This window comes from Panulirus ornatus, chromosome 38 (genome assembly GCF_036320965.1).
Source record: "Panulirus ornatus isolate Po-2019 chromosome 38, ASM3632096v1, whole genome shotgun sequence".
Lineage (NCBI taxonomy): Eukaryota > Metazoa > Arthropoda > Malacostraca > Decapoda > Palinuridae > Panulirus > Panulirus ornatus.
The window spans coordinates 8740183-8758706 of record NC_092261.1 but is presented as its reverse complement, the minus strand read 5'-3'; the positions used below and the strand labels follow the sequence as shown (position 1 = coordinate 8758706).

The following is an 18524-nucleotide window of genomic DNA, read 5'->3' as shown; positions in this document are numbered from 1 at the left end:
TTTTCTGTGGGGCACGGTGGCACTGTGATTATTATAATATTATTATGATGTTAAAGCTGCTGTGACTTGAATACAGAGAAGTGTCCAAACAAGTTGATAATGTTTTCTGAAACTAGGAGTGGTTGTCATAATCATTGAGGAAAAATATTGCTTTATATTTTTTCTATACTATATTAATAGATGTAAAAACCTTTTGTATTTTCCTTGTGAAAATTCCCAATTGATTCAAAGATGCAAGGTCACCATGACCAGCTTGATGTAAAACCACAAGAAGTCTACAAAATAATATAAGGGATATCAGCAAACAAAGAGATTTTTCAATGTGTATTTGTACAAAGTATGTCAGGTCAAAGATATCCAGCATCAAGATTGGTTCAAAATACTTTGTCTCAAGTTGTGAGGTGCCTCACAGGAAGAAACAATATCACAGACTAAACGATTAGGTTATGCCCCCAAGGAACTGAGCTCACTTTACTTTCTTGAACTATTGTATCACATTTGTCCAGACCAGACGATAAAAAGAAATTAACTTTTTATACCAGCTAAGATTAGATTATTCTTATTCCATAAAAATTGTCCACAAACAGCAGAGGTTATGGGTGAGTTTTAGTTCCTCAGGGAGATAACCCCTTCATCCAACTGACACTCGACATTGGAGACACCTGACATAAAGGGCAGTGTCACAGTTGGAGTCTCATGATACTATTATTTCATGTTTTCCTTTCTAACATTAATCCCAACAATGGGAAATGTACTTTCCCACAATCACTTATTTTATCCAAAGATGTAAAATCTAGTTCCATACTGGAATTCAGAGAAATTCTTTATGGATATTATCTATATACAACATAACTACAACAGTGTGGTTATCATCACATCTTGGATATCATTTTACTCCCTCCCTATAGCCATGAAATGAATATAAATGATACACATTATGTCAGTTCATAAAAAGTTTGGTTAAAAGTTAATAATTTTGATAATATACCTACAGTAGAAAGTAGGTATAACCATATTCACAGTGCTTAGTCATAAAAAAAATTACTACAAAAACACTGCCTCACCCTATATCACTGTTGGTGTACCTCAGCATTACACACAAACTTATGCCAAAACTAACTAGAACTACAATTCTACAGCAATTATCTGATTTTATGCTTGGGGCTTATTAAAAACTTAACTATGATTTAATACAAAATTTGTATATTCATGCTCCTAACTAAACCCCAAACAAATACCATTTAGATGTGCTGAGGAATGTTCCTTCCAATATAATTTACTTTGAATGTGGGCTAAAAATAAAAAAAGGCCTCAAATATCATGAGACTCCAACCAACTGCATTCACTAATAAATCTATAAAACAGCTGGTTTTCAATGGCCAGTTCTTATCATTCAGGTGGTATCAGTTTAGGTGGTTTTGTACTGTATAGCAAGTAGAGAGAGAAATATATAATATTTCCAAACAAACCTGCCACACTTACAATGTACGTCATTGGAAAATCCTGAAAATACATAATTGGTGTAAGGATGTATTATATTGGCATCCATGATTATGTATCAATAACAAGGGTCATATATTCAAAAAATACATAAAAAGTAATATATCCCAACATTTTCTGAACTACCATTAATTTACGCTTAAAAATTATTTTGATCTCATATCAACTTGCTTTATCTGAAAGTTGATCTTTTAAGTACATAAAAGGATTCAGTGGTTCATGAATCCAGTTTGCAAGGTGAGTGCAGTCATAATATGAGCTACATTTCATGAATATACACCAAACTTTGATTCCAAAAAAATTGAAAAAGTCCCTTTTTGTTTGGAATGCTACAAGTTACTATCTTGGATCACCTAGTCCTACAATGCTATTCCCCAAAATCTGGGGAAACTACTACTCATACATTTCATCTGTCCTGTTCTTTCATACAACTGAATAAGTTCAAGTTTCGTAAAATCTGCATCTTAAAAAAATAGTTTAAATGCCTCCTCTCTCATTGACCTGCAATACTGACACTTATCATGATTTGTTTGTTGAGAAAACTGAGAAATGTGGGCACTGCCTGTACTTGGTAGTATACAGTAATAGCATTTTGAGCTTCCCTGTTATATCCACTTAGATAATAATAATCAGCTATGCAAATCCATAAATGAACTCAGCATTGATGATTTAAAAGAGGCCATACTGCTTACTTATGAGACTCTCTTCCATTAATATCTGTGTAAGTACTTCTTACACTGTTGGTGCCATGGTCAAAAAGATAATACAATGCTATTCAAAGTGGAGAGACAAGTTGCCTGATATCAACCACTGAGGTTGTGGATATTCTAAGTAGACTGGGTAAGATTTTGATAAAGTCTCTTGCCCCACCACGCTTCTAGGTCAAATGGCTTAAAATCTGAAAAAAGAAAACAAAAAATTAGGAAAGCAGCATAATAAAATATATACATTACATCAAAAAGTATATGTTCCATCTTTTACCAATTGCAATCTCACATTACTTACACATAACTTACTCTACTATGCATGCTGTAATTCAAAGGTATCATGGTAAAGGTTGTGAAGGGTCAGCTTTCTAATTTGATTTTAGCAGAAGTCCCATGGAAGTTATATTCCTGGAAGATCCCATGGGTATCAGAGATATAGATCGATAGATAGATATAACCAGTAATACACTCTTTCACACACTGCCACAACTGCTTCAGCGGCACTACTACTCCTTCCTTACCTCTTGTCACCTTACTAACCCCTGACTTTACTACCGAGACATTTCCAAACCATTCTTCCCCTCAATCCTTGAGCTTTGTTTCACTCAGAGCCAGATCATCCAAGTTTCTTTTCCCCAACCTGAGCGTTCTAGGAGGATGAACACTCCCTGCCTCGCTCCTTCTGTTCGGCCTTTTAGATGTTGGAAAAAGGAAGGGAAAGGTCTCAAGCCCCTGCTTCTCTTCCCTTTAGTCCCCTTCTATGATACGCATGATATACAGAGGTAGAAGGCTTTCTCCCTTGTTGCTGTTACTGTTATTATTATTATTATCATTATTATTATTATTATTATTATTATTATTATTATTATTAATATCATTATCATTATTATTATCATTACTAATATTATTATATATTCATCATATCTACTATACTTAGTCGCTGCTCCTGTGTCAGCGAGGTAACACCAGGAAACAGTCGAAGAAAGACCTACTGATATACACACATACATATGCATCAGCGAGGTAGCATTGGAAACGGACAAAAAAAGGCCACATCCGCTCACACTCAGTCTCTAGCTCTCATATATAATGCACCAAAACCACAGCTCCCTATCCACACATTCAGGCCCCACAGACTTTTCCATGTTTTACCCCAGACGTTTCACATGCCCTGGTTCAGTCCACTGACAACAGGGTGACCTCAGTATATCACATAATTCCAATTCACTCTATTCCTTGCACACGTTTAACCCTCCTGCATGTTAAAGGACAAAGCTGAATGAGGCATACCTTGTAATGCTGGATGTTCATTTTTTTCCTGGTAATATGCAATGCTGCTCCCTGTAAATAAAAAAAAACTAGTTATTGTAAATATATATCATATATTCTTTCAATAAAAATACATCACATCAGGACAAAAAAGGATCCCATTGCTGAGTAACCTTTGCAGCAAAGTATTACTCCACAAAGGCTGTGACATCCCGGCAACAGGCTGCCACAAATATTAGTTTACATTTGACAAATAAAAATAGTGTATGGGAAACTAACTATAGTTTCTTCTACCTTAGTGAGTTACTGTTATGAACAATGGCCTCATTTACATATGTCCACTCTCTTGCTATTATGTAAAATTTGGTGAAGCTAGCACCTACCATCCAACGCCAAACCCCACAGACTGTTGTGTGGTTTACACTGACAGTTTCATATGCTCTAGTTCAGCCCACTGACAACATACTGTCCTCCAAATACAATATCTATCGAAGTCATTCTTTCCCAACCTGCAAGATGTCCAAGTCTGGTGCCAGTCAGTGTTCTAAAGGGATCTAGACTGAGCATTGCTTTTCAGGTAATGAATGGGATTGAATGTCATGTGTGCGTCATAAACAACGCCCAAAATATTTTGTGCTTTTGTTGAGTGAGTGACTGATGATTCATAATGACAGGATGGTACAAGGTGGATTCCTGTGTCTGCAGTGAAGAGGGTGATTGCAGACATGAGTAAAGAATACATTCTGTTCTGGATGAGGCACAGTTCTAGTTATGCAGTGTAATGTTTATCATATCTGTATTGTCAAGGTGCTGAGATGTGTTTGCAAGGTCATCTAGATATGAGAGGACCTTCATACTGCACTCTGCATAATGTAATGATCATGTAGGTAGAGAACCTACAGGTAGATTCAAGTGAGAAATTACAGAAACTAGTTTTAGAGTGTGTAGGAGAAAAGAAAATTGTGATTAACTGAAAATAAAAGCACAGTTTATCCCTGGGGATAGGGAAGAAAGATTATTTCCCACATATTCCCTGCGTGTAGTAGAAGGCGACATAAAGGGGAGAGAGTGGGGGAACAGAGAAGAGGGCCAAGAGAAAATTTTCTCTAAGGCTCAGTCCTCTGTTCTTTAGGCTACCTCGCTAACGCAGGAAATGTAAACATATATATATATATATATATATATATATATACAAACACACGAATAAAGAGCATAGAAACGCGCACCTTCATAGAACATACAAACCTCCAACAGCCAGGATCGAACCCGGGACCCCTGTGCTAGAGGCAGGAATGCTAACCGCTAGGATATGGGCCTGGCTAATATAAAACAACTATTCGAATACTATGTACTCGAATACCCTTCGTCTCACAATGGTAAGCAACGGGGTTGATACCGGTTATTTCCCAACAGGCGCACGTAGCCAGCTGATGGCATTTTACCGAACCTCCGCGTTGTACAGTTAGGTTCGGTAAAATGCTATCATGTGTATGTGGGTGGGTTGGGCCATTGTTTCGTCTGTTTCCTTGCGCTACCTCGCTAACGCGGGAGACAGCGACAAAGCTAAATAATATATATATATATATATATATATATATATATATATATATATATATATATATATATATATATATCCTAATAGGCACATTGAAAAGTAAGGAAAAGGGCTTGATGGAAAAATTTAAGACTAGAATATGAAATACTGAGGAAGAAGAAAGCAGGTGGGCTATCCCGCTACCAATGAAGTTGTTGACCCTTACTGAACTCAATTTAGTGTTGTCTTACTCGGCTGATTAATCAACATAATTTATCTGCACACTTACAGCTAACATAAGTACTCAAAACATTATTTTCAAGCTATTTCCCTTCCATACATATTCTGCTATAACACCTCCCAAGTATTCTAGCAGGTAATCACATCTCTTACAGGCATATTTGTCATTTTTCTTTCCATATCTCATATCAACTATGTACACATGTACGAACATAAATTTTGTTCTGATCGTCCCTGAAATGGAAAGGGATTCCATTTTCATAAAGGACGAAATTAAGCAAGTTTATCGTTTGAAAGCCTAAGTAATGCACTACTATTACACTCCTAATTAGCTTCAACTTCTAAGCAATTGATACTCAATATTATATACTGAACACGCAACTTACCTCTTGCATCGTGTCCGTTCTGTCGGCCCATCTCCAACTCTTTACACACATTGCCCCATGCTGGTGATAACACAAGACGTTAGAATATAGTAATCCTTCAAATAAAAAAATAATTTCATTTGATAGTGTATGCGTAGGAGACAGACATGATGTAAATTACATATATTTTAAAACAGGCGCATTCAATGATATATACGTTTGAGATCAGGGTTAGTCTGGCAATTATACTTGTTAATGATAAAAACACGAAACATGTTCCCGATTTTCCTAGTGTGCTTTTCAGGCTAGAATCTTCAGAATTGAACCGACATCAGACACACCAAATCGAAAAAAAAAAAATAAGTGACCATTAAAAGTACACCAAAATCTTACAGCGAATGATTATTGCAACGATTATACCTTTCTAATAATACGAAGAGGTGATTCAGCAACCGCATACCACATCAGCCGGCAACGCTGGCAAGACGCCAATGCGAAACTCGGGCCAAATCAGTCGCCAACGCTGGCTACCGACCTATGAGAACCACACGCGGTTTGACGTCAACCAATCATAAGTAGCCGCGCGGAGGTGTGTCTCAAGGGATGACGCAACCTGTATATATCACAGACTATAGTCTCTGACCTTAAGTCCCCCACCCGTACTGATCCATCCCTGCCACCCCTTCTCCGTTATTAAGCGTCGAGTCACCATGACTTACACAATATATGTTTTAGGATGAATAGAACTCTACCGTCTGTGAAGGATACAGAATATACCTTAAAGCACTTCCTTCTATGGATAGAAAACAATAAGCTGAGATTACATAAATACCTCGTCCCCATAACGCATATCAATAGGGTGAAAATCCCCAGATAATCAGAGTTTCTACACCTAGGAACACAACACTGCAGCCACTAACCGTAACTAGCGGTTGAGATAAGCAGAACAATCCACTGTTAATCCGTTACACTGCTGGTAAAGAATGTTATAAGACTACCTAATACAGCAATACTTTAATGTCCAATGCTAGAATACGAAAAACCTAATATTACATGAAACATAAATACCATATACACAAAAGCTAGCAAGCAAACGTGTCGTGTTATATATTCAGTATACCTTTACATAACTTAAACAACAGACATAAAACGCATACACCAAATGTATTGCTACAGATTGGCAAGACGAGGGAGAATCTTGTGCTGTAAGGGATTCATGAGAATACGTGGCTTGGCTATGACCTAGACTCCTATCCAGCCCGCTTCTCTTCACAACGAATATATAGCCAGGCGATACACCACTACCATACAACACCTAGCACTATATTCAAATAAAAATCTTACATTACAAGCAACAGCAGAATCATTACTTTACCATCGTCTCAACCACCATCACATATAACACATACTACCATCATACTTATCACACACACCAATTTTTCATTATCAAACACATCTCCCAACACGTTATGTGCATCATTACAACTACCACAGTACAACTAACTGGCATTATCAAATTACTGCAGTCACTAGTTAGTTCATAACTTTGTAGCGCAAACTGAAAATGTGCAAAGCGAACCTTTCCTCTATACTGGCACTGCGTCATCAAGTGCGTCACACTCTCGCTGTTGTTTGACATGGCAGTTCTCCTTGGCAACTCATCAAGGAAAAAACTAAATCATGGCCGACAGTAATGATATATAAGGAGAAACTGTTGGCAAACGCTACATGTGACCATCACTTCCACTTGGCCTGCCTATCACCACCCAAAGTCAATTTCTAGAGAAGGCCGTTTGAAAGACCATTGATAGAACTATATTCCCGTAAAATTCTTAGTCTATCATAAAGAGGTGTCACAAAAATAATCTATAGACAATTACCCAATTATGACGTTTAAATCACTAAAGTTACTCCGGCTATTACTAGCTCACTGGTAAGTCTACCGGTAACCGGGTGTGGACTGGGAGATACAAGTGTTTCTCGCATTCCTTTAGAAAGGAAGGTGCGGCCGGTTCCCCATGTGTAGCGACGGATGTGCGCTTCACAAGTTCTTGCGAGAATCTATTGAAAGGACGTCTATGTGTGGAAACTGGCACTCAGTATCCGGATGTTTAACTTAATTCTTATTCTATATAATGACTGCAGGTTTGTATGTAGGATACATATCTGTGTACAACCTTTATAACCAATAATGCTGTGAAGATGTAATCATAACAGAGCGATACTGGTTAAGTATGATAATTCTATCCATAATTCTATAACTAGGGTCATCTCAGCAAAGTAGAGCGCGCGCCTTTAGTTTCCCTGTTAAATTATGACCCCTCTCTCTGCCAACAGTTTTGGCTGTCATCATCATCAACCAGTTATATATGCTACACCGCGCCTCAGAACATCTTCCTCTGTAAACTTTAGTCGACTGAGGTCGGAATTTTCCCAGATTCTAGTTTCCTACATGTAATTTTTCAAATATTCCCTTATTCTGATTACGCAAAGGTGATGTACAAATGAATACACTTTAAAATGTATTTCGGATGTATGTATCTTTTAACAACGGCAGTTTCCGAAAACTTTAAAGGGTCATTGGACGTGCAGTAATCTCTACCCGTGGGTCACTGTGAGCATCGAAAACTCACAGCTTATACACTGTACCTTTACATATGCAATCAACCTCTTGAGCACTGCGGTAAGAACCTTGAGTACGACGGTTCTACCCTAGGGTGTGACGGCCATCAAAACAGGAAGTTTGACTGGTGCTGTCCAAACTCATCCAACAGCTCTGATCAACCCGATGGTCTGAATACTTATATATCCGCATTCGATCTAGCACCGAAGAGATATTTTCCAGCTCCGATCGGTAACATACCGAACTGAACACCTCGTCTGGGAAATCTGTCCTTAACTGCGCTCAAAACCCTAATATGACTCTGGATTCAGATCCCAAGCGACCTATGAGAGTCGGAGCATAACAAAATATATGAAAACAACGAAAGAAGTGACGGTTGATAACTCGCAGACCAGTTGTCATCTTAGCGAAAAATAAACAAATCTAAAGAATAAAAGAATCGGAAGATACCTACACATGCATCCAAATCTGCTGTCAATAAGCAACTAACACTGGTTAAAAGATACTTCCAGATACCAGTTTCACACAGGGAAGTCGGGTAGTGGGATACTTGCAAGGGCGGCTGCTTTTTACAGTCTACTACAAAGTACACACACACACACACACACACAAAGGAATTTTCCAGGATTTATCTTGATGTTTAACTAAACTACCATCTCCTACAAGGTGCCAAAAGTGGAAAAAAAAAAAAATCTGCTACTATAGCCTAAAACATGAAGCAAATGTGTAATCTTATGTCTACGCTGCATTACCTATGCTTTCTGATCTTGAGATCTTGCATCTTAAAAGTCACTTTCATCCCACTATAATCCAGGAAAAGGCATCCGGAAAATTTTTTCACACTCGAATTATACGTAACACACGACCTCTCGTTAAGCCTCATGACCTACTCAGCACATCCGATATTGTATGCCTGCCACTGTTTCCTCCATTCAATCACTAGTTTTCCCTATACATACATAATCCGACAATCCAAGTACAAGACTTCATTAACGGAGTTTAATACAGACGCTAAATAGCATATGATCATTTAAAAAAATCAGTTGCTACTTGTAAAACAGCTTAATTCCTTACTGCACTCTCGAGCAAAATTAGTTGGCCTTCGTTATTTAAACATATGCAACTTTCAGTGTCATTGACAAAAGATCACTAAGTCTTGTATCAATGTATCTCCCGTTACTGACAAAAGATCACTGGTCTTGTATCAATGTATCTCCCGTTACTGTTACAAAGAATGACATACTAGGCTTTCTTTCACTGTATTTCTGATGCATAATGATAAGAAAATTTGTTTGTTTTTTGTCCAAAAACATGTGTATTCACATGCAAGAGACATACAAGTATGACAAATGGATATTCAAATACAGGCAACAATGAATATGATCATACAGAATAATAAGTCGTACTCTAGCATTAATCTTATTCCTTAGAATTAAACATTAACAGCGTAATTTACTTTTTCTTAAATGTACCTTAAACTATCTGACACTAATTAATCATCTCATATAATAAGTGTTGTTATAAACAAGTCATGCGGCTATCATGAAAATATATATACAGTCTGTCGGTACTGCCCGAAAGCATTTAATCCATTGGGCTCTCCTTACTTGTACTTACTAACTACAACAAATACTTCAAGCATGATTAAATCCATACTATTACTGTGGCGCAACAAGCAAATGACTTACTAACTACAACTAAAACTTCAAGCACGAATAAATGAAGAATATTGGTGCAACAAACAAAATCGCCATCATGACCGTTAGTCTAGTGGAGCGTCGGTTCTTGAAAAACATTTGGCGTCAAGAGATCTGGCCAATGACGTCACTGTGACTGAGCCAAATTTAATGAAAATATGGACGAGTCAGGCGGTTCTCGACCATCAGTTCAACCAGTGGTAAGGAGTCTAATAGCTACTTTTTTTTCTCCGCATAAAAGAGACATCAGCCTTCTTTTGAGAGACACGGAGTCTCTAGCGTCAAATATATGCCGCCTGTGTTATACATATACGGGTGAAATAATGGACAGTACCGTCAGAATTCATCACCAGTAACTCCTATCTCACCATTGCACCACCAATAACTCTTATCTCACCAATGCACCACCAGTAACTCTTATCTTAGTATTCTAATCTTCTTGAAAAGTTGTATAAGATGGTATATTCCCAGTATCCACTACCGTAATTGTCGCCAATACGGACACATGTAGCCAAGCGTCAGACCTGGTACGTTATTCAGGTCATCTGTTTGCCGGTGCATTTCTTTAGTTATCTGGCCGAAACTGCACAAATACTATATAGGTTTCCGTACTAATATGGTGTACTTAACCTTATATCAAATATACAAGAGGCTTAAATTTCAAACTGTGACATCACCTGGGGTCTAACTTATAAATTTTACCACTAACTTACACCGCCGAGAGCTAACATCGTTAACTCTGCGACTAATTTAGTTATCAATAACTAACGCATCGGCCTAAATAGTGTAACAGTACATACAAGCTCCAACAACTAAAAAACTCGTTCACAATTCTTAGAGACAGCAGATATGATTGTCGCCTTCTTACCATCCTTACCTACAAACCTGAATCATCTCAACCAAATGCAGCACAATGCTCACAGAACCTCTGGCAACCACTCTACACATTCACAATACCATCCACTACAACTGCTATCGGTTACTGCAAAATACATGTAACGAACACAAAGATGCACTGAGTTTAAAAAGATCAACTTGTTACTAGCCGCATCCGTAATGTCCTATGGGCCAGCAGTGAATTCAGATCAACCCCCCCTAGGAGCATAATAATCTCTTATCTCCGGCCATCTTCGAGTGGTGAAACGTCTGAGAGTAGGCAACGAACCTCCTAATCACAGACGGTACACGACAGTTTCCTTACAGATGCTTGTTCTAAGTGTGTGTGTGTGTGTGTGTGTGTGTGTGTGTGTGTGTGTGTGTGAGGGGAGGGGAGAAATCCGGTGCCAATCGACTTATACTGCAGCTTCATCTAGATGCCACTCCTGCTACTGTCCTCGACGTATTGCTTCCAGATTCCTTCCAGGCATCAGTGCCTCCTTTATCACTTTCAACAGACAGAAAAAATGTTGAAATCCGTGTGATCTTTAACATCATCACGCAGAACACATTAACAGATGAAATGAGGGATAATATAAAGGTCACTCAACATGATACATTCACATGCAATATCTGCTATTGTGCTTTCTCGCTGACCAAACAAATGATTTTCAAAGGACACTCGGTCTCGCCGTCCTTCCATCACAAACACTAACAGGCTCTCGATGCAAGTCATAACAAATTTACTAACAGCACGTACAAATGCCAGGAAATAGTTTAGTTGCCAAGAAGGTGGTTTACGGTGTGGCCGAGGACAACACTCCCTTGCCTCACCGTCTACAGTGTGACGTCAAGGCCAGGCAACAGACATCAACACGAACAGGTTTGACCTGTTTTGGTGACTAGTCGCCCGCCCCTAACACACCCTCACCCACCAGCTGTTTAGGAGTCAGACGTTACCCTACGAGAACTGTAAGTCTGGCGGGCCCTTGTCTAATAATAAACAAGGAAAAACATATGGGCAATTCAACATGAATTAGCAAAGTAATTACTTTTCATCTTACAAAAAAAAATCTAAATCATAACATAACTGATATCCACAAGTGCAACAACTAGCACCAACCTCTTACCCACATTCCACAGTAAAACCTTCCTTACTGTGAATTCATCGTAATCATGTCATTTTACTTCTTGCTGAATGCAAGTCTTCTACATTCACATACGAACACGTGTTACTCATGAAGTAAAACATGCTACTTACACTTTTCTGACATCTAAAACAATCATTGTGACCAAGAAAAAATAGTCAATAGAACTTGAAGAGTTGTAACAAGGAAAGAACTTCATCCTTTATCAAAACTTAATGATTCATGATTATTTATATCAACATATCAAATACGCTTCAGCTGAAATCTAGCAACATAATGTATATCAACATATGCATTTACTAAGATACCACTTGGTACGGTGAAGAGACATCTCAAAACCAATGGTACAAAGATATGAGGCAGACATTATCAGTAAACCAAGGCTGTACAAGTGACATCAGTAGCCTCTCTCATGGTCATCTGAAAAGCCAAGGAGAATCGTAAAATGGCGAGACCAATTTACTGCGTCTAAAGCGGAAACATGAGGCGATAACATAACCCAAATAACCCAGAAGAATTAAATTCAGACCTAATACCTACGATGAGGAAACGTCTGTGGCTACTCATAGCCCCACATCTTAAGGCCTTGAAAAAGACGCTCCAAGTAGATTATGACGAAGATAACTGTGAAAGTTGCCCCCCGCGCGACAACAGTTAGCTTATGCCACATTTTCGATTCATCGATTATCACAGCCACCACTGACTCCTTCAAGCACCGGCATTTTTTTAAAGACAAATCTATCTACAGGTACCAAACAGATAAAAATAATGAGTCAATAACCTACAAACAAGAACAATTCAAAGTTCAAAATCTTACGCCACTGAAGTTTTGATTCAAATAGTTAATTTCAGTCTAAGGTGCTTAATCTTCATGAGAAAAACTACAAGAATTGTTGCGGTTGTTTATGGACCCAAGGGGTGTTTTGACAACACGGCTTGGGATCGAAACGGAATCTTAAGACAAAAAACATGACCTTTTATTTTACGATACTTTCACCCTTTAGAGCACTCACTTGCTGGTAAATGCTTATTTTTTCTTTTCTAATCCACAGTCTGGCATCAAATCAGGGTAACATGTCCTCAACAATACGCTTCATGTACGAAGTAAGTTACCGTTATCGGTATATCAAGTATCGGGAGTTTTCGGGGTGCACGTCTAAGATAATGCAGTCCGATAACTCCTGACTTGGTACGGAGATTTTATGCCTTCCGAGTTCCAGCTCGAAATCCGAGATCCCTACAGGGGTTTTGACGGTTCTAAAGTCTCGATTATATGGCCTAAAATTCGGTATCTTACATGGGAAAAGTGGGAGACTAGGCGCGTAACAGAGTTAAATCGTGAACGTTAATATAGGACCTTGGGTAACGCTGCGGTCTTGACACACCAAATGAACAATCAAATCCATTCTTTCTTATCCAGCAGTGGCGTTCCCGTGTCATGCGCTTGCACTACATATGTAACCGAGGTTGTGAGAGTTGTGCTAGGCAGTATGGAAACATGTTCTACGGCCAGGGATGACAAAAAAAAAAAAAAAAAAAAAAAAAAAATGCACGATATCCTTATCCCAAAGAATCTCTTGTGTAGTTATTGCAAAATTCCCTACAAAACTCTAGTAGTAATGTAGTATGCAGAAAAAATACTTAGATAAGAGGTCGCCAAATAAGTATGTACATGGCAAGTGCATATCTGATGGTGAAATGTTTTGAACTGAAGTGTGTTTCAGAAGCAGCCCGAAAATGAATTCTGATCATATGCAATTAAATCATTCTGACCGCAGACTGGGGTTTAAACCCCCTGGATTAAAATAGGTTTATATATTCAGTACAAGCATTCTAACCTTTGGGTACCGTAAAGAAATATGTATATGTATGTACATCAACTGTTTTCATGGCTTACACGAATGACTAACGAAAACAAGTGTCATTTTCACCACCTTCCTAAAACACAGTTTCAAAAAAGGAATATTTCTTTCTGCTATACCGTATTGGTTTGCTTTATCGAATTTAACTCCTTTGATCGTTATAATCAGCTGTTATGTTATCTATTTTTACTAAAAACTGGTCGCCGGTCATATTACAAACTCACTTTTCCAAAAACCTGTCGTCAATCTGAAGAGAATCTGACGAATATTAGTGATTCATTTAATGCAAAGTACTTTGATGCAATGGGTAATTACGTAACACTTGTTTTCAGCTTTTCGTCACTATACTGAAGAGTTCTCAGTAGGTGAGATCATTGTGAATTGTTAGATAAAAAAAAAAAATCGCATAAATCACAATAAACATATGTATGAAATGGATAGTAAACACCATGAACATAACACTCCACTGCAGAAAAAAAAAAAACTTAAAATATACTCACAATCGTTGAAGAACCTGATTAATTCCTCGTGCTGCGGCGAGATGACGTCGTGAGGTGGTGCGCGGCCATTGGTTGAGCGTCCCCCTTTGTTGTTCCCGCTCACCGGCTGGAACACGGGACGCGGAGAGCTGCAAGACCACCACCATCATATTTAGTACCCATATGGACCTCACATACAGAAATCACAATCCTACCACTTCTGATGACATCCCCAAGCAAAAACTGGCTCTAAAGCCTTCCCAAGGACAACTGCAAATAAACATCAATGAGCGCAACAATATGTCCATAAAACCTGTATATGGAAATTGAGAGAATATAAAATTACTAATCAAGTTCCGGCCTAACAAAAAAAAATCCGATGGACCACCATAAAGTCAGATAACGTGTAGAGATAAAGAAAGCGAGAACAGGGGTTGGTAGATGGATAGTATATCAACCTATGAAGCTACGCAATGAATGTAGCAATTCAAAAAGCTTTTGGCGTATAGCATTCAGTGGTATTTCAGACAACAGTACCTTACTCATTTCTCATGAAATGTCCTGTATTTTTTCTTTTTTTTGCCAATGCCATTTTTTTTCACAGTAATTGCTTCAGCTGTTCATTCCCTGGTCTATCACAAGAGATAGTATTCCTTCGTATACTTTCTGAATCTTGCTTAGATTCATGTGTAATCTAGTCGGTCATATCCTTCTTCAAGTAACGACTATAAAGATTTCTTCAAATCGACTGAGGAACTTGAAAGCTGCAGTGCCACTGCATTATCATAATACGATCACCAAATATGCAGTCAGTCACTCTATAAAACCCAAGGCAGTAGGATCCAGTTTCTTCATAGCTGCTTTGATTGTCATGGTTAAAAAAAACCCAGATACGATGAAGAGACACAGAATGCCTTCGGATAAACAACCAATAGCAAACGTCGTCCTAGGAATAACTACAGGACGAAGAAAGTGTTGAAAGTGTCGCCCGGGACCATCGTAAACACTTCATGTCAGGAAACTGCAGAGAGAAGAGAGATAAGGAAGAACTGTATTCCTGACTTGGGAATGCGGAAATGATACCCGGAACCATCTTACACCGTCCGTGTCTGGTATGCTGGTCTTACTTTCTCTTACTACAACCAAGGTTCCAGGCTACGGGTAGTCTCTTTTCCCTACTTTCACCATATATCTTGACCAACTTTTGTTCGTCTACTTTCCACTTCCATACCGACGATGCCACTACTGCTATTTCTCCTCATAAAACTACTGTTTTACCTTTAAATTTCACAATGAATGAATTCTATATTCCTTCATTTCTCCTAAATCCTACTTCCCTCCTCCTTATCTTTTGTACAGTTTATACGGGATGTTCAACACAACTACGAGCTGTATCTCTCGCTCCTCATGTTCAGAGGGAATACGCCTAAAAGCTTGCCCTTGTTCACAGGTTTTATTTTGCCTGAAAACACTTTTCCTTTTTCTTGGAAATATACAGTGGTACGGCCCATTATGAAAAGGGTGGCTATCATATTTCTATGTATTACCCTATTGCTATGAATCTAATCTTCAAAGTTTCTGGCTCAACTTTCGTTCTCCCAGGCATTCACAATCAGACTTGTCAGATAACCAGTACGATTTTGGGAAACCCCCTATGTTGGCAAAGAAATTTTTTTAAGAATTAAACCCAAACACTCCCTTGATACCAAGAACCTTACAGTTCTCCCTTTCAGTAATAATTCTATATTACTTCCCATGCTGCTTAGAGACTTTAATGTAAATGTTGCCTTGAACAACAACACTTAATCAGGAACTCACTAAAAAGTTCTGCAGGCTGTGTTTATAGAGTACCATGTAAAAACTGTGACATGTTTAATGTTGGGCAGACTGGTAAGGATCTTTCTGTTAGACTTTAGCAAAGTAAATATAGTATAAGAACAGGACAAGAATCAAATGCCTTGTTTAATCATATTAAAAAAAATATGATCATCGTACTAAATGGAGTAATGCCTTCTCAATTATTTACTCAACTCCTGTACCAAGAGAAATATTGAATCTTCTATGATCAAATACACAGTTGTAACATTAATATTAGTGAAGGTCTACACAAATTGGATAGCTTTATTGTTGAAAAATTCTTAAACAGTTCAATTCCTTGTCCACATACTAAATCTTATGATACGCATGTTGCCAGACTTGAACGCACCCGACCTCCATTGGCTAAGCTACTTGTTTTCCAAATGGCGTCCTAGCTGCGTCTCTTCCTTGTATATCAATTGACATATTTCTTTCTTGTATGTCTCCTGAAAATGTGATCATTACACGAAAGTGGGAACTCATTGTTTCATTTCCACGTGGATTAGGAACTTACTTGATCACGCGCTTAACTGTGATCATTTCCTACACACACACACACACACACACACACACACACACATATATATATATATATATATATATATATATATATATATATATATATATATATATATATATATATATATGTGCTACCTTACTTCGCCTGTTCGAAGTTAAACCGCGAGTGAAGTCACCTTGGGTTTGGCTTTATCATTGGGAGTACAGTCACAACAGAACTCATTCCACAGGAGTCCATCACTCCCTGTTACAGGACGAAGCGCAGCCGTGGGCTGCAGGTGCCTCAGGAAAGGAGGTCCCGGGTAAACAAAAGGATAATTCTTTGGGGTTCCTTAAAAAACAAAAACAAACACACACACACACACACATATATATATATATATATATATATATATATATATATATATATATATATATATATATATATATATATATATATATATATATATATTCTTACAACCATGAGGAATGCTGAAACAAGGTAAGGCCTTATTCCTGGGGTACGGTCTTATTACAGGTCTTTTTATTTTCCCTCGTGGTTGTCAGCATCTTAGATCTTGCGCATCATCGTTACCTTATTGTATACACAAAAATATATAAATACACCCATATATATATATATATATATATATATATATATATATATATATATATATATATATAATATATATATATATATATATATATATATATATATATATATATATATATATATATATATATACACACACAAGTGATGTAATGATGGTAGAAGTGCGCGCTAATGCTGTTTGTATATACAGTTAATCTTTGAAACTCTACATCTCGTTACCATGATACTAACACTTCTGTACCTTTATCACTCTTAATGGTTCTTTTCCTTTGTCTCTTGCCACTTTGACATTCAGTGGCCCGGTCTCAAATAAGACAAGCGTCCATGGCCTAAGACTGTCATAGAATAAAGCAAAAGTTCTTTTTTTTTTTTTTACGATTTCCACTTCAGTCACAGACAACACTACATCACAACGTTTCTAAACCTACACATCCCGTGAAGATACGTCGCCGGCAGGACGAGAACAGCACAAAAACAAGCTACTTTATAATTCAGGTCAGACCCAGCGTCCTATGACACGCATCATAAGACTGTCTCAATATGCTAGATGTAACGAAGCCCAACAGTGGCGTCTATTAATCTAAATCTACATGCTGGATCCAACAACCTCATGTACCCCAGAGGATAACACTAAACCGGCTACTTTCTCTTGACCGTTCAGGCAGAAGCAGCGACCAATAGATATGTTGTTCCTCCGTCAACATAGTAACTGACAATGAACAACAGAAATTGGAGACACCATGACATTTACAAACACCAGCTACTACTCTAAATGAATGCCAAACTCTACACCAAAGTGTGAAATACATGTCTAACAACATGTTAACACAGGGAAACATCAAATTATGAAAGTGAGTAAACACGAAAAATGGCACATCGCGAGGGACCAAGGATGGCCATAGCGTCACGTGACAAAATTTCATGTCGGGTGCAATCAATTTATGTGATCTGTACGTAAAAAAAAAAAAAAAAGGCTACTGTTTAGATAAGGAATATCTAATCCAACAGTCATCTATCTAGCCCTGACTCCACTCTCAATTCCACGGCGTGGACTTGGCACATAACTGTCTCTCAGAACACACATACGTTTCCTCAATTCAAGCCAAGTCATCTGAAGTGAAACATGAACATCCTAACTTTTATCAGTTTTATCTTTTGTTCATTTTACACACTAACGTGGTCCCCTTCCGTATCAACTTTGGGCAGAGGACGCTTCGTTCGACCACGCACATCGTTCCTCTGGCATCCTCATCCGA

At 38.0% G+C, this 18524-nt stretch overlaps 1 protein-coding gene across 5 annotated transcripts in view; it reads right to left on the bottom strand.

Moving 5' to 3' along the window:
* Positions 1-311: 311 nt before the first annotated feature.
* LOC139760881 (MAPK regulated corepressor interacting protein 2-like) overlaps positions 312-18524 on the bottom strand; it is a 36493-nt gene continuing 18280 nt past the window's right edge. For 3 of the 5 annotated variants that reach the window (XM_071684618.1, XM_071684617.1, XM_071684615.1), the window contains 4 exons: positions 14322-14449; positions 5637-5696; positions 3498-3548; positions 312-2398 (listed from right to left, as the gene is read on the bottom strand). In XM_071684618.1, coding sequence (XP_071540719.1) covers positions 2328-2398; positions 3498-3548; positions 5637-5696; positions 14322-14449 — 310 coding nt within the window. In that variant the 3' untranslated portion in view covers positions 312-2327. The remainder of the gene's footprint in view (positions 2399-3497; positions 3549-5636; positions 5697-14321; positions 14450-18524) is intronic. The other 2 variants (XM_071684619.1, XM_071684616.1) reach the window with 1 other exon arrangement.